The sequence below is a fragment of the Talpa europaea genome, assembly GCF_964194135.1.
Source record: "Talpa europaea genome assembly, chromosome: 5".
Classification (NCBI taxonomy): Eukaryota; Metazoa; Chordata; class Mammalia; order Eulipotyphla; family Talpidae; genus Talpa; species Talpa europaea.
Genome location: NC_140071.1, coordinates 3,530,503 through 3,547,992, shown reverse-complemented (window position 1 = coordinate 3,547,992; position 17,490 = coordinate 3,530,503). Strand labels below are relative to the sequence as shown.

Here is a 17,490-nt window from a genome sequence, read left to right as displayed (position 1 = left end):
AGTGGACAAGAAGAGCCCTTTCTTTACAGTCTTTCATTTCAGGTATATGGTTTTCAAAAGAGATGAGGCTCTCTTAATTGTGTAGAGGAGAAGGTATAGCAGCAGTCTGTAAAATTAATCAACAATAGCAAAAGATACTGGGAAAAAAGTCTAAAATGAAACATTAAGTTGCCATTTGTCATTTTCAGTATTTTACAATTTTTTTATAATAATTGGCTTCACGGGCCTCCCCTGATGGCGCAGCGGTTGAGCGCTGGGCTGCGAGGCTGCCCGCAGCCTCTGCAGCGCCAGTTCAATACCCAGCCACCTGTGAGGGTCCCACAAAAAAATAATAATAATAATTGGTTTCACAAGTAAGTGGCTATTTTTCAGACATTTTTAATCTGACAATCTCTCTGCAAGCAAGATAACAAGAACTATTTATTATATCTTCTTCCTCTTCTCAAAGCTTCTGGCAGTGCTCTTACATCCAAGCATATCATCTCTCCTAAAGAAAAAGTAAAACTGCACTGGAGTGTTGTAACAGGGTTTCAATATTTCTGCTTTGGGTTATGATCCTCCCAGGAAGAATTAAAGGTGAGGATTTCGCATACAGAGAAATTGATGAACAGAGAAAGGAGGTAATGCTAATGCCACAAGTCAGCAGTATATGCAGAAGTTTGCATCTTAGCTTCCAGGGCAGCATTAAGCAGTTAACTCAGGAATACATCTCAGACATTGTTCCCTTTCCCTGGAAAATTAAGAGGTAAAATCACAACAGCATGTGTTTGATCTTTCACTTCACCCTTAACCTCCTCCCAAACTTTTTCACTTTTTGCAATAGCAGACATGGGTTTGGGTGTGAGAGGGTGACAACAATTCTCAAGTCCTATCTAAATAACGTCAATTCCAGGGTGAAGACACGTACCTCATTTTGGTGGTGCCCAGCAGCGTTGAAGGGTGGAGCAGCGTGCTCCAACCAAATTGGTGCCCCCCCGTGAACTATCTGCTCTCGCAGCCACACCAGGCTGATGAAAGCACACAGCGTGCAAGTCACCACAAAACAACCCTGCAAACAATCTGCCAATAAATTGTCCCTATTAAAAAAAAAAGTTTGTAGAGTTACTCCATAGAACACTTAAAAGATATAAGTAGGTAACAGTATTTCATTTTACACTAAAATCTCAGTAAGAACAGCCAGAAAAATCATTTTCTGGGTCAAAATTCCATTCTTTAAACATAACTATTTATTTTTATTTTAAAGATTTATTTATGCATACAAGAACTGGGGCCAGAGTTGCAGGGGGGTGAGAAGATTCACCAGAGACAGAATGGGGAGCAGAACAGGCAGATCTACTGAAATACACTGCTGAGGGGAGCAGCGGACGAGACAGGAGAGGTCTGCCACGCCATGCAGGTCGCCTCCCTGGCCGGGAATCAAACTCATGCTGCAGTGGCTGCCGATAGTTTCTAGTGCTACGTCTTAACCCCTTGCTCCACCAGGGAGGCCCCGAAAAATAATCATTTCTGAGGATAGTGAAATTCTATCTTATAAGCTGGCCAGATTTATTTATTCATATATTCGTATTATGTGTGTTTATAGTTTATCAGGCCAAAAAAATAAATAAATAACCCCAGCACTACATGGAAATGAGCTATCTACCATCTCTCCTTGAACAGGGCAGAGAAGCACGAAAGCAACAAAGAAAACACCAGAAACTCCTGTCACCATTTAAACAGGCCAGCAGCTGTCGAAGGCGGAGGAGCACACATGTGCCGACTACTCCAGGCAGTTAACTGTCCACACCTACGAGGAATATCCTTATCCTTACTTCACACGTGACTTTACCACATCAACGATGGCCCAAACAAATGAACAGCAGCAACAAAACAAAGTCAGAGAAGGGCCTCCAGGAAGACCCCAGGGCAGGGAGAGAAGGAATGCTTTCTGCAGGGAGGTGCAGCCGACCGTGTCTGCCACACACTGCAGAACCTGTCACTCAACAAGCAGGTGAAATGTTTATGCTAACTGCAAATATACTAAAAGTATATTAGTTCCTCAACAAATTCAGACAGACAAACTCTACTTCCTTTGGCAATCGTACACGAGACATCTTTATTCTTTTCCTCTCTGAAGAGTTTTGTTCTTCCCTATATGTCTCATTCCAGAATAATTCCAGGATAACTGGAGAATCTTGGCAACCATTAGAAAATCCACTATCATAATGAACTGACTTTCCACCATAGAAAAGACGAGGATCAACAGATGTTGGCCTAGCATCTCCAAATTTAACTAGACTCACCTGGCCCTCAGATTTTCTACGAAACAGACCCAAATCAAGAGGGCTCCTGACCGTCACCATCCTTGCTAAGGAAGCCTCCATACCATTAAAGCTGTGATAGGCTGGGTCTGAAATATTAACACCTCTACGCCTTTGTATCAGCATTAAAAATAACTACTGGTTGCAGATTTTAATTAGAGACAAACTCTTTGTGTAATTGCTTTTTTCCTCACACACTGAATCTGGGCTGGTTTTGTGAAATGCCCAGTAATGCTGCCCGAGTTCCAGCCTAGAAGCTTCCACTCTGACCCTTTCAAATGCTGCCACGTGACCACCATGGAAAGCCTGCGCTAACCCTCTGGAAGATACCAGGCCAGGTGAAGAGAACTAAGGCACCCCAATTAGTGACATCCTGGACCAGCCAACTCAAGGGCAACCCAGGGGCAGCTGAAGCACGCCCAACCCATGAACTCAGCTAAGATCAGTCCAAATGGCTGATCGCCAGAATTATCAGCAAACAAGTGATTATTGTTTTAAGCCACTTTATTTTGGGGACAGGATGTTTTGCAGCGATAGGAAACTGATACACCGTGCCTAGAGATGACCTAGAGACTGAGCTACACAACAGGAGTAGCTCTAAGAGGTTAAGAAATTTAAAGTATAACTTCAGAATGTAATTTATTCTATAGATAAAATGAACACCACCTCTAAAAAGTTTATTACAAGAATTTTCAGAAAAACTGGTTCAGTTCTTCAAACTGTGAAAGGCAGCATGGTTTATAAAAACAAGCCATATTTACATTTTCTTTGAACTATTCTCCCCACCCCCACCATGCCTTCAGCATCACCCCAGAGTGGATGGATGAGTGTTCTCAAGGAGGCAACTCAGGAGGCACCCCCGCCAGCCAGTCAGATGAGGGGGGAAGAGCAGCCTGTCAAGGTAAGCTACACAACAGTGCTAAGCTTCAGTGATTTGACTATATATTTTAACAAGGTGCTCAAAATTTTACATGTTGTTTCTATATATATATTTGTGAATTTAATCTCTGAATGGCCCACTCAAATCACTAAGGTAAGATCTTCCTCATTTTGCAGATGAGGAAACAAGATTAGAAAGGTCCACTATCACCAGAAAATGGCAGATGCAGGGGACATTTTTTTTATCCCAGTGTGAGTGTTCCTTCTGTTAAAACCAACTACCTAAATGATCCACTTGCCAAAAACTAGACATTCAATGCTTCCACAACAGGAAGTAAAGGTGGCAGGTAAGTGGAAGACTACCTTCTTTATCTGGCATTTTCAGTGACAGAGAGTTCATAAAAACCTGTTTTTCATATAGCCGAAGCCTACCAATTTAAGCATATAATTTGAGCATTGGTAAACATTAACATATTTTGCCATTTAAGACAAAAACCAGGGGCCTCCCTGGTGGCGCAAGGGATTAAGTCTCAGCACTATGAAGCTACCCACAGCCATTGTAGCATGAGTTCGATCCCCAGTCAGGGAGCCACCCACATGGCGCAGCAGACCCCCCCTGTCTCCCCGCTGCTCCCCTCAGCAGTGTATTCCAGTCAGTCCACCTGTTCTGCTCCCTGTTCGCTCTCTGGTGAATCCTCTCACAACCCCCATACTTCTGGCCTGTACCCCAGATACTGTATGCATAAATAAATCTTTAAAAAATAAATTAAAAATGGGCCTCCCTGGTGGCGCAGGCAGCTGAGTGCAGCGCTGTGAAGCTGTCTGCAGCCTCTACAGGGGCAATTCAATCCCCGCTGGCCACGGAGATGCCCACATGACGAGGCAGACCTCTCCTGTCTTGTCCGCTGCTCCCTTCAGCAGTGTATTTCATCAGTCGGCCTCTTCTGTTCCCCACTCTGTCTCTGGTGAATCCTCTCACCCACCCGCACATCTGGCCTGTACCCTGGTTCTTGTATAAATAAATAAATCTTAAAAAAAAATTTTAAAGGCCTCCCCGATGGTGCAGCAGGTTGAGCGCGGTGCTATGAGGCTGTCCGCAGTCTCTGCAGCGTGGGTTCGATTCCCCCTGGCCAGGGAGATTCCCACATGGTGTGGCAGACCTCTCCTGTCTTGCCTGCTGCTCTCCTCAGCAATGTTTTGGGTCGTCTGCCTGTTCTGCTCCCCGCTGTGTCTCTGATGAATCCTCTCACCCTCCTGCATGCCTGGCCTGTACCCAGGTTCTTGTATAAATAAATAAATCTTTAAAAAACAAATTTAAATAAATAAATAATAAAACAAAAAAAAACCAGTAAATCAGTAATATAGCTCTCACAAATGAGAACTCATTTTACCCTTTCTAGACAACTGTGGTACTAACTAGCTGCTACACTACACTCTAAAAAAAAAAAGCATAGAATTTTAGCAATGAACTAAACTGGAATAAGATTTCCCTGTTTGAACTGATTTTTATTAGTTTATAGGTGCTAAAATGTAACTTCCAACAATCTTAGCAGTCACCTTTTGTTTTTCCCTGGCCTTCCCTCACTGCTTTTCAAATGCATCTGTTTCATACACAATTCCTAGATAAAAGTCAGAATTGAGGCATCTCTAGTGGCGCAAGGGCTTAAGATGCAACCTATGAAGCTATCCGCAGCCTCTGTAGCATGAGTTCAATCCCCAGCCAGCCAAGGAGCAAGCCACATGGTGCGGCAGACCTCTCCTATCTCCCCGCTGCTCCTCTCAGCAGTGTATTTCAGTCTGCCTGTTCTGTTCCCCACTCTGTCTCTGGTGAATCCTCTCACCCCCGCACCTCTGGCCTGTACCCCGGTTCTTGTATGCATAAATAAATAAATCTTAAAAAATAAACACACAAGGGCCTCCCCGGTGGCGCAGCAGTTGAGCGCTAGGCTGCAAAGCTGCCCGCAGCCTCGGCAGCGCCGGTTCGATCCCCGGCTGCTGGCGAGGGTCCCACATGGCGCACAGACCTCTCCTACCGCACCTGCTGCTCCCCTCAGCAGGATACTTCCTCGGTCTGCCTGTTCTGCTCCCCGCTCTGGCTCTGGTGAACTGTCTCACCCTCCCATGCTTCTGACTGTACCCAGTGCTTGTATAAATAAATAAATAAATCTTTTTAAAAAATTAAAAAAAAAAATACACACACACACAAAAACCCTAATGTAAACAATGTTCAAGTTCAAAACGTCTTCATTTATCTGGTCCCTGTACTGCCAAGGACACAGAAATTAAATAACCTGCCTATTCTAGTCAACAAGGGAGAACCAATATGTACGAAAATGTGTCACAGGCAAGTTTAAGTTTAATTTTCCTGAAATTTTCAACCACGATATAAAAAAACTGATGCAGACACAAGAAATCTCCTCCTTGATTTGTTTTCTACCAGAAATTTAACCTCTATTCTGCTGTATTCTTTGCCACTCGGCTCGTTTTTACAAAATAGCAATATTCTCTGAATGCTTCTCTTGACAAGAAAGTCTCAACACTGTTTTTTTGTCTTTCCTGACATAGGGATCAGAAACCCAAGGTCATCTGAGCACATACAAAAGAAGATTTAGCAAGTAGGGACAACTCTTTTGTAAGCTTCAGAATCTGCGATCATGATATGGTTCATTATTTACATCATTTCTAATTCTGACATTTTTAATGAAACACATGGGCCTTTCCCCCAAAAATAAAATTTACAATAGCAAATAATGCAACTAATATGAACGAGTTTTTAGAATCAGAAAAAAAAAATTAAGATTTATTTATTTATGCATACAAGAACTGGGGTACAGGCCAGAGGTGTGGGGATGAGAGGACTCACCAGAGACAGAGTGGGGAACAGAACAGGCAGATCTACTGAAGTACACTGCTGAGGGGAGCAGGGGGCAAGTCAGCAGAGGTCTGCTGTACCATGTGGGTGAGCTCCCTGGCTGGCCGGGGATCAAACTCATGCTGCAGAGGCTGCGGATAGCTTTACAGTGTTGTGCTTAACCCCGTGCACCACCAGGGAGGCCCCACAAAAAAAATTTTTTAATGGATCTGAATTCAAATGTATATATGTTGTTAAAATGTCATGTTTAAATAAACTCAACATAGGAATGCACAGTATATACCTTGTACTACACTACAGTCTATTAAATAATCTATCCCACCATTACAGTCCTTTAAAACAGGCATGTTTTAAAACAAACATCTTTTATATATGTAGCTATAACTGTTACAATATGAGACATAAGTTATAAAGTTTGTCCTCGAAACAGAACATAAACAACAGCTGGAGGAAGCAGTAGCTCATATAATCCTCCCATACAATACTCACGTGGACAGCATGTCCAGCGGCAGTGTCAGCAGTGAGCTCACGGAGCCAGTAAACAAGCACTTGTAGATGCGGCCTGTCAAAAAAGGCACATTAACTATGGTCACAGCTCTCTGCTGGCCCTCATTATTTTTAATGCCTCATTACACCACATTGTCCCATCTATATCTCAAGCATCTATAACTTCCTTATGAACAACTTTAAAGGCTCTCATTTCTAACCGCTCCTCATAATTTCTCCCATGCTAAGGATCATCTAAAATTTCATTCAACTGTTGCCAAAAAACTACTTGTTCCTTCAGCTTAACAATGGCGCCTTGGCTTCAGCTGCACTTGTTTCCTGCTCTTCGCTGCTCACCCTTCTCTAACTCCTTGCTCGGCCGAGGAAAGTGACCCCCTCTGTGAGCAGTCTGAGGTGTGTACACTTTACAAGCCCTTGCATCAACTGAAATGGATCCTGTCTTCATCTTGAGACTAATTTACAGGTTGAAGACTTTAGTTTCAATTTTTTTGTGAAATTTTGAAGTTTCTTCTGCTTCTGGCATTCAGTGTTGTTGGTTTAAGTCCAATGTCAGTCTGACATCCTTTACTCCGTAGGATAATGTGGAAGTGTAACATCTCCAACCATCCTAACTGTACTGGAAGGTTCAGATTGTGAATGTCTTAGGAGTCTGTGTCCTCCATCAGTCAGTTCACCCTCATTCTATGTGATGCCTGCATCTCTCATCCCCAGTCTCTTCTACGTCCTGGAACACTCACCAGACAAGGAGCAACAAGATGCAGCTCCATCTCTCTGCTTTTCCCTCACACTTGCAACGTTTTGTCTCTCTGAGCTGAGCTATATTGGTATGAGAATGCAGTGCTCAATCTTCTAAGGTCACTAACTCAGCCCTCAGCAGTACCTGTTTTGCTACATGGTAGAGTAACCAAACTTTTCATTCCAATCCTTTTATTTTAAGGAGACAAAAGGATATTAACTATTCTTGCTTAAAACCTTGTTTGCATTTAATGCCAAAGAATCATTTTTTATAGACTCTGGCTCCATACACTATCTACATCTTCTATGTATTCAAGAACAAAGACTCAAAAAAGGATCAACCAAAGGCTAGTATACTAACTTCCCAGAGAGTCTTCTATGTTTCAAAGATAAGCTTCCCAACTATTAAGGACAATTAGAGATGAGTGTCTTTAAGAGGACCGCGGGGGGTGTAAAGTTCTCCAAAGAATCTATCTTTCGCAATACTTGAGCGCTCTAATATACTTCAATGAATAAAATTAAAATTCCTTCCAATTATGGCCTGATTTTTGCTTTTCCCTTCTTTTGTGCACTTTATCAGTTACTATATGAGGTGTTTCTTTTCCACATCATTCAAGAAATTGACCAGTTAAAAAACAGTTAATAAAGGGGAATAATGTTTCTAAGCAAGGTTGTCCTAACATATGACACTATAATATCAAATAATTAAATTTCAAAATGAAATGGACTATTACTTCATAATATTAAATACTTAATGCAATGTTTAAATAACTCTACCCACAAAAGACTGAATGAATACTCACATGCTGTGAGAGGCACAACTCCCAACCACGCGAAGGCCACAAGTGTATAATGAAACCAGTATCGTATTGCAGTGCCAATACTTGTAACCAGTCCAGCAAATATGTCTTGGATGGGAAGCCGGGAAGGCATATCTGGGGAATAGACTATTAAAGGAAAAATGTACATATAACTTCATGAAGATTTTATATATGTAAATATGAAAAAGGCATGCAGCACTATCTTAACTTCCAATATTTGTAATGCATTTAAATACTTTTCCTCTTTAAAAAAGTGAATCAAATCATTACAATAATACCACATTTACCCAGGAATCTTTTATGACAGCAAATCACAAGCAAAATGTAAAAATCACAAAAAAGGCTTCTGAACAGGAAAAAAAGATTCAACAGACGTTCCCATTCCTCACTCATAGCCATGTTCACCTCATGCAAAGCTAATTTACATGTAACTTAGCATTCAATCAAAATAATTATCTTGTTTTCAAGTTATAAAAAAAATCAGATAAAGCAAGCAGGAGCAAAAGGTGAGGTCAATGGCTGTCCACAAGAGCCTTCCCCCACACTGCCCAGACACCACAGCCTGCCTTGCGCCGTGGGAGCAACACCCCACTGGAATAGAGCGCTGCCCTATTCCAAATGGGAGATTCAGATCTTATCGATTTTCTGCAGATGTGATTCAACACATAGAAACAGTTCTGCCATGCTTAGAAAGGTTCCCTTTTTAAATGAGTCCAACGAAAACTACTGTTTCACCGCATGTAACTCAGAACACACAAGAGGAACAAATGACTCTTTGTCCAATGAAACCAAAACAAGGAATTATGATGTATGAAGTTTTAAAGTCAATGAGCTAAAATTAGGAGAGCATTATAACATAACTGGTCACAACTATAAACATTCAGGATTAAACAATGAACAAGCAGCAACTTTTTGTAACATACCTAAAAATATGGCTTACTATAAGAGGATATTTGATTCACAAGAGCAAATCATTACACTAGTAAAATACAGTTTGAGACAGATAAAGAAAGTAAGAGCATGATTATCAAATGAAATCTAAAATGTGCAAACACAAGCTTTTACTGGGCTCAAAGAAGCTCAGTATTTCCTATCAAACTTTATGAAGATATTGAATGACTTAATCTTTCACACTTTGCTGTAAACTTTAATGTAGTTTTTATGCTCTATTAAAAAAGACTACAAAATAACAATTGACATTTCTCAATGGCAATGAATATAAATCTCCAAAAGTGGAAAATGTAATCATTTTAATTATTTATAACCATTACAGAGAAACAAAGTAAAACTAATCCTATTTACCCCACTATTCAGCATCGCAAGATGCTCATTAAAAAAAAAAAAAAAAAACCACGAAATTCCAGGATAAAAATTATACTTCAAATTCTTGATAATTTGCTAAAATACACCTCTTTTAAGTTATATTTACACTAAATATCACCCAACAGACAGAAGAATTATAAAATATACTCGAAATTTTAAAGACCTGCGAAATATTTACCACAGGCTTACAAAATACTAAGATTTGGGAAGTCTCACTTTTAAAAAGGCAATTTAAAACTTGCCCTATTATTTTCCCACCCTATACAATTTTAACTCAAAAGTATCCCAAACTTGCAACTGGACAGTTGATAAAATCAAGGCATTGGTATCTGTTTTTCCAAGTGAATATTATTAAAGTTATGTTTGTTAAAAAAAATCCCTACTTTTCAGAAATACATACTGAAATATGCAGATGAAATAATAAATTTGCTTTTAAAAGGCTGTATTAGTGGGGAACAAGAGCACAGATAATGCCATGTAAAAGTCATGAGCTGAAAATGGGTAAAACTGAGTTAGGTTATCTATGGGCTCATTATACATTTGTGTATGCTTGAGCTTGTTTATAAAAAAAAAGGAAAAAAATCCCACAATATACTTTTCTGTCTCTTTCATGCTCATACATGCTGCTGAAACACACATGTGTTTAAAGCTGACATGAAGTTTTTAAAAATATTTTCCAAAATGTTATAATACTATTACTAGCAAAGACAAATCAAAAATATTTGCTTTGAAACTGTGTATACATCTTTATACAGCCAGCTAGTCCCAAAACTCACAGTGGAAACTCCGAAGAACTTACTTGGTGTGAAAGCAAATCTGTGCTTGCATAATTCACAGTATTCTTTTCGACTGTGTTTCAGCCACTGAACTAAGCTGCAATTACAAATACTTTCATTAGCACAGTGGTCATAGTAAAGAACTTCAAGATTTAATTGAAAACTAATGTTGTTTTATTAAAACTTTACAAATTATAGAGCTTTTTCAATTTTGACATTTTCGAATTTAGAATATTCTTAACTTTATAACTAATATCTAAGAACATAGAACTATAAAAGGTAAAAATAAAAGCAATGTTTTTCTGATTATGTAAAAGGCTCAATTAATCTAAATTGTACTTTCCTCAAAAGTAATTGAATTTCGAAGACTCTCCAAGCATCAATATCACTTCTAATACTTGTGTGATAATCCTGACACTTGGCGGCTAAGTCTGAATTCTGGTTCTAACTGGCTATCTGTGTGACCCAGGACAAGTTAACCTTTCTATGCTTCATTTTCTTCATCTGCATAATACTCCAGCTCACAGTTTTGTTAAGCATTAAGTAAATTAAGGTATGTAAAAAGCACTGAACATTTACCTGAAACAAAGCACTTGATAAATGTAAGCTTTTATCATGCCAAGCAAAACTAGGAAACTGTAACGCAATGAACAAAATAAGCTCTCCATGATAGAAATAAACAAATGGGTACTCAAATGTAGCTGGAAGATAATATACCAAAATGACAGGCATAAAAATGTGAGTAATTTCCAAATTTTTATTACAAAAAATTTTTGAATACTAGTTATAGAAACGATCCCCTTCATTAAACAGATGACAAAAAAAGCTCAGACATAAAATTTTCTAAAAAGATGACTCACCATTCTTGATGAATAAATTTAATACTGCCAGTACATACACAAGGGTGATAAAGAGGTTTCTCAGGTGTTCCTTCTGACCGGCACACCCTACATATGTCTGTTAGTGAAAAAGAAAAGTTGAATTATCGTTAGTTATAACTTTTTTAAAAATACAAACCACAGGGCCTCCCCGTTGTTGCAGCGGTTGAGCGCTGGGCTGTGAAGCTGCCCGCAGCCTCTGCAGCGCCGGTTCGATCCCCGGCCGCTGGGCGAGGGTCCTGCTTGGCTCCCAGACCTCTCCTGCCGCCCGCTGCTCCCCTCAGCAGTGTCCTTCGGTCCCTCTGCCTGCTCTGCTCCCCGCTCTGGTGAATTCTCTCACCCTCCCACGCCTCTGACTGTACCCAGTGCATGTGTAAACAAAACAAAAACAAACAAGCAAACAAATAAAGAAAAACATGCCTCTATTTAAAAAAAAAAAAAAAACTCTATTACTTGCTAAAACATTACTCAACAGCACAAATAACTAAAAAGTGCGATTAAGATGGTAATTAAGTAAACTTCCCTAACACGCAAGGTCCTAAGGTCCGGTGTTCCGTGAGGGCTCAGGAGGCTGCCGGCCGCTCTCCCGCAGCGCGGATCCTGACCAGACCCCACAGCTTCAGTCCTAACAGGGAAAGTCCCAAGTCCAGTCTTCACAGTTTAAAAGCCACAAAAACACACCTGAGGACTAAATGCGGCAAGTGCGGGAGGGCGCGGGCGGCACCCTGCGGCAGCGCCTGGCACGGGGGTGGGGGTGGGGGGCACGGCTGCCCCGCGGGCGCCCTTCCAGGCCGGGCAGCGCATCCGGCCCGAGGACCGCCGGGCAGAGGCCGGCCGCGCCGCAGGGACCGCTGGCGCCCGGAGGGCGAGTCCCCGGCGCGGACCGCGGCCCTCGCTCCCGCCTCCGCGCGGCCGCGGGCACCCCTGCGCCTGAGGCGGCGGCACGCAGCGCGGAGGGGACGCCGGCCCCGCGAGCTCCCGAGGTCCCCCGCAGACCGCCCCTAGGGGGCCCGACCGCTCGGTGACCGCCCAGCGCTGACCCCGGTGGAAAATCTGCCGGGGACCAGCAGGACGAGCTCGCGGCCCACTCTGGAGCCCTAGCCATGGGGGTGACTGTAATTCCCGCCCCGTCGCGGAGGGGCCGGAGGGGGTTCGCGCCCGCGCGCCCCTCCAACTGCCCCCTCCGGCGGGGCCGCCCCCTGGAAAGGCGGGGCCGCGCAGAGCGCTCGGGGGCCCGACTGGAGCGCACCCCGCTGTCCCGCCGCCGCGCCTGGCAAGCGCGCCCGCGCGGATCGGGCAAGCTGCGCCCGCCGCGCCACCCACCAGCCGCCAAGGCGCCATCCCGGGTCTGCGGTGCCGGTTTCTCACCAACGACAAGGCGGGGCCTCACGGCGTCAGCTCCGGACCCGGACCCGCACCCCCTGGCCACCCCACCCGAGGGACCTGGTTTCCCGGGAACGGCCGGAGGGCGACGGGCGCGGCTGGCGGTCGGCAGCTGGACCCAAGCGAGGAGCTGCACCTCCCCAGGCGGGCTCTAAGGCTTTCCAAACCGCCACGGTCACCTTCTTCCTCGACGAATGGAAACATCCTGGGCAGCCGCCGTCTCTCGGGTGAAGGCGGCGCCCGCCCTGCCGCCCGCCGAGCCTCGCCAGGAGCCTCGCCAAGTTCCGAGCCCTGGAAACCGCGCCCACCCCAGGCCGCCACGCGCTGCGCCGCGCACTCCCGCAGGGAGGCGCCCAGAGGGCATCCCACAGGGGCCGCAGCGCAGCAGCGCAGCCCGACTTCCCGGGCAGGACCGACTGAAATGCACGGGGCGCGACAGCTGAAGTGGCACAGGGGTGTGCCCGGGGCGAGACACGGCGCAGGCACCACTGCGCTCACCCGAAGGAGGGTCCTGAAGTGGCCTCCAGGAGCACGGTCCTGCTCCAGCACAGAAACGCCACCTGGTCCAGCACAGAAACGCCACGCTGTGCTGGGGCAGGGCAGGGAGAGCTCTTGTTGGCACACGGCTGGGAACGTGATGGAGGGACAACAGGGGAGTGACATCCCCGTGGGTGCAACGGCTGCACCCCGGTGAGCCAGTCCCGTGACAGGAACCAGCCCCGCCAGGGCACCCCAGATGCACGTGGTGTGACTGAACTGCAGGGAGCCCGAGGGGCACTCTCCTGAGGAGGGGCACATCTCCCCAGACTCCCCTCGTCCTGGCGAAGGCCTAGGGGTGAGTGACATTAAGAGTTGGGGGAAGGGCCTCCCCGGTGGCGCAGCGGTTGAGCGCTGGGTTGCGAAGCTGCCCGCAGCCTCTGCAGCGCCGGTTCGATCCCCCGCTGCTCCCCGGCCACCGGAGGAGGGTCCCACATGGCGCACAGACCTCTCCTGCCGCCCGCTGCTCCCCTCAGCAGTGTACTTCGGTCCTTCTGCCTGCTCTGCTCCCCGCTCTGGCTCTGGTGAATTCTCTCACCCTCCCGCGCTTCTGACTGCACCCAGTGCTTGTATAAATAAATAAATCTTTTAAAAAAAAAAAAAGATTAAAAAAAAGTTGGGGGAAGGGGACCTCCCTGGCGGTGCAGGAGGTTGAGCTCAGTGCTGTGAAGCTGTCCGCAGCCTCTGCAGTGGGGTTTGATCCCCGCCGGCCGGTGAGGGTCCCACATGGCGCAGCAGACCTCTCCTGTCTCCCCGCTGCGCCCCTCAGCAGTGCATTTCGTCAGTCTGCCTGTTCTGCTCCCTGCTCTGTCTCTGGTGAATCCTCTCACCCTCCGACACCTCTGGCCTGTGCCCGGGCTCTTGTATGCATGAATAAATAAATCTTTAAAAAAAAAAAAAGGAGTTGGGGGAAGGACTGGAGACACCAGACCTCCATATTAAGGGACCGCGAAACATACATGAAGATAGAACACTATTTTCAGAAGACCCCACCCTTCTGAATAACAAACAAATACAAAACTAAGCAAATTACCCAAATTCAAATCTGGGGCTCTGCTTAACATAGTCTAGAACAGAAAACTGGGATTCACCTGGCCCAGGCAAACTCAAAGCTATTTTTGTCCCAACTCTAGGACAGTTCCCTTTTGTCTTGCCAGCGTACAGTGGAGTTTTCCAGAGACTGCATGAGGTAACTGGCTGAATGCGGCCACAGAAAAAAATAAAATACTCCAGCCTCGACACATTCAACCAGACATTTAAGAGACTTGCAAATGTAAAATCTACTCTTCTAAGTCTTTTTGGTTTGGAATATAGTTATTTTCATGGGGAAAATGATATTAGGACACAATGGGTGTGTTAAGTGAATCAGTATGGCAAAGCCAAGTTTTTCTGAGTCTATATGGCCTTAAGATTCTAAAGAGGATGGGTCTCCCTGGTGGCGGAGGGGGTGAAGCCTCAGCACTACAAAGCTACTGGCAGCCAGTGCAGCACCAGTTCGATTGCTGGCCAAGAAGCTAACCCACAGGGTGCAGCAGACCTCTCCTGTCTCCCCGCTGCTCCCTCAGCAGTGGATTTCAGTCAGTCTGCCTGTTCTGCTCCCCACTCTGTCTCTGGTGAGTCCTCTCACTCCCCGCATCCCTGGCCAGTACCCCAGCTCTTGTATGCACAAATAAATCTTAAGGGAAAAAAAATCATTTAATATGAATGACTCTAATGCAGAATTTAGTCCAATAAATACTATCACAAGTATCTTTCGCAGTACTGTTTTTCCCCACAGGTAGTTAAGTAATTTTTGTTCAAGGGCACCTTATGAATAATTATCTCCCCTAAATAGAAAGACAATTTACTGGTATAAATCAGCTAGCATGGTAATAAGCCTTCACTATAAAATACTTGTATGGCAAGCACTCAGCTGCTGAGCAGGCCCCTGTCCTGCTCTGACTGCATAGTGGGCACAACCACAACCCAAGCAGGCATCCAAGGAGATCTGACTCCTTTTAACCTTCACCCCCTTTTTTTTTCCCCTTAAAGATTTATTTATCTATGCATACAAGAACTGGAGTACAGGCCAGATAAGTGGGGGTTGAGAGGATTCACCAGAGACAGAGGGGGGAACAGAACAGGCAGACTGACTGAAATACCCTGCTGAGGGGAGCAGCGGGCAAGGCAGGAGAGGTCTGCTGCGCCACGTGGGTAGCTCCCTGGCCAGGGATTGAACTCGTGCTGCAGTGCTGTGAATAGCTTCATAGTGCTGTGCTTAACCCCTTACGCCACCAGGGAGGCCCCACCTTGAACCCTCCCTCCCTCATGCCCAAGGCACCTTTCACAGTATTCTATATACCTTAATGCTTACTCTCTCACTATATCCTAATAATTCTTATCATATGATCCCCAGTACTATTCCTGGGTATTTAACCTAGCAAAATGAAATGTCCACACACACACCTCTGGTTAAGAGGTACCAATGAGGACATGCATCGTGGTTTCATTCATAATTCTCCAAAACTGTAAAAAAGACACAAGCTTCTACAACTGGGAACAGACCAGCTGTGGGACATTCCTACAACAAAATGCTACTGAGCAATAAAAAAGGATGAACTATGCTAAAGCAAGAATGTTAACAAAGCTGATTTTCATCAGAAGCGCCTCTGTGGGGTCAGAGGACAGAAAGGGTGGTGTCATTTCCTACTGCTTGCTCTGAGAACAGCAGCGACAGCCTAGTGCGAGTACTGCAGCTCCTGCAGTGGTCACAGAAGTGTGGGGAGGGGTGGAGGGATTGGCCAGCAGCGCAAGCAAATGAGTTCAGCCGCAGAGGAAACAGAGGGAATGCCTCCAAACAGTTCAGTCCGAGCAGAAGCGCCAGGTGTCAGTGTGCTCTATCAGTTCCCAACTCGTCCTTAAGGACCTGCTCAGTGAGAAAAGACTGAACTCTCAGGCATTGCTGAGCAGCGGGGTTTGTCAGTAGGGTGCTGGAGGACAAGGAAAATAGTGTTTTCTTGCTCCTGCTGCAGTCAACAGGTTGTAGTGGCCAACTTCCCACAGCCCTACTGATAAGAATCCACACGCTACTGGTCTTGCATCCACAGTGGCATCACAACTACCTCTGCATTCCTACCCATCGTCCTTGGCGCTCACTCTGGGGCTGTTTTCTGCTCACTTAGAAACAGTGGACTAGCACTGGCTTGGACAACTCCACGTTTCACTGAGGTCAGAACCACAGCTTCAGTAAGAAGGGATCCCAGTCCTTCCAAGTTTGTCCCTCCTTGAAACTCCCTCATGCTCAGGGCACCCTTTATAGTATTCTTCATATCTTTTAATTACTCTCATCATCACAATTTATTCATTCTCTCAACTTCTTCTGGTTGAATTATTGTATGTTTTCTACTTTCTGACTAGACCCAGACTGCAGAGAAAACAGAAGTTTTTTTTAAAGATTTATTTATTTTTATGCATATAAGAGCTGGGGTACAGGCCAGAGGTGGGGGCAGGGGCAAGAGGATTCACCGGAGACAGACTCAGGAACAGAACAGGCAGACTGACTGAAATACACTGCTGAGGGGAGCAGCTGGCAAGATCAAACATGCTACAGAGGCTGCAGACTGCTTCATAGTGCTGCCCTTAACCCCTTGCGCCACCAGGGAGGTCCAAAACAGAAGATTTAAAGGAGAAAAATACAGGGACTGTGTCCTGGACTCAAGGTAAACAGCAACGGCTGCCTCAAGAAAAGGCATGGTATCATTCTTTGGAGTAGCCAGATGAACCAGCCGCTTTTTTACTGAAGAAACACCATTAATGGGCCTCCCTGATGGCTCAAGGGGTTGTCTCGGCACTATGAAGCTAACGGCAGCCACTGCGGCCTGAGTTCAATCCCCAGGCAGGGAGCGCACCCACAGGGTGCAGCAGACCTCTCCTGTCTCGCTAGCTGCTCCCCTCAGCAGTGGATTTCAGTCGATCCACCTGTTATGCTCCTCACTCTGTCTCTGGTGAATCTCTTACACCGCTCCCCCCTCACCTCTGGCCTGTATCCCAGCTCTTGTATGCATAAATTTAAAAAAAATCTTTAAAATGGAAAATGTTTTACAAACAGCAACTATTCGGGCAGATTTGGATATGTTGCAGGCATTTTGTCACAAAAGACTGGAATGAGCCAAAGAAAACAACCAATAATATTTGGCTGCCAAAGATAAAAATCAAACTTTCAAGTAAAAATTATAACTTTATACAAGACCGCCACAATGACAGCTTCTCCAGTATTTATTTTTTAAAGACTTATTTTTTTATTTATGCATACAAGAACTGGGTGCAGGCCAGAGGTATGGGGAGGTAAGGGGATTCAGCGGAGACAGAGTGGGGAGCAGAACAGGCAGATCTACTGAAATCCACCGCTATGGGGAACAGCAGGGAGACAGGAGAGGTCTGAGGCCTCACATATGGGTTAACTCCCTGGCAGGCCATCAAACTCAGGCTGTAGTGGTGATA

At 45.1% G+C, this 17,490-nt stretch overlaps 1 protein-coding gene across 1 annotated transcript in view; it reads right to left on the bottom strand.

The window, feature by feature from the left end:
• MARCHF6 (membrane associated ring-CH-type finger 6) overlaps positions 1 to 17,490 on the bottom strand; it is a gene marked incomplete at both ends in the record, with an annotated part of 61,373 nt that overhangs the window by 33,688 nt on the left and 10,195 nt on the right. Inside the window, 5 exons of the mRNA XM_084233890.1 lie at positions 908 to 1,076; positions 6,541 to 6,613; positions 8,097 to 8,240; positions 10,237 to 10,310; positions 11,074 to 11,170. Coding sequence (XP_084090016.1) covers positions 908 to 1,076; positions 6,541 to 6,613; positions 8,097 to 8,240; positions 10,237 to 10,310; positions 11,074 to 11,170 — 557 coding nt within the window. The remainder of the gene's footprint in view (positions 1 to 907; positions 1,077 to 6,540; positions 6,614 to 8,096; positions 8,241 to 10,236; positions 10,311 to 11,073; positions 11,171 to 17,490) is intronic.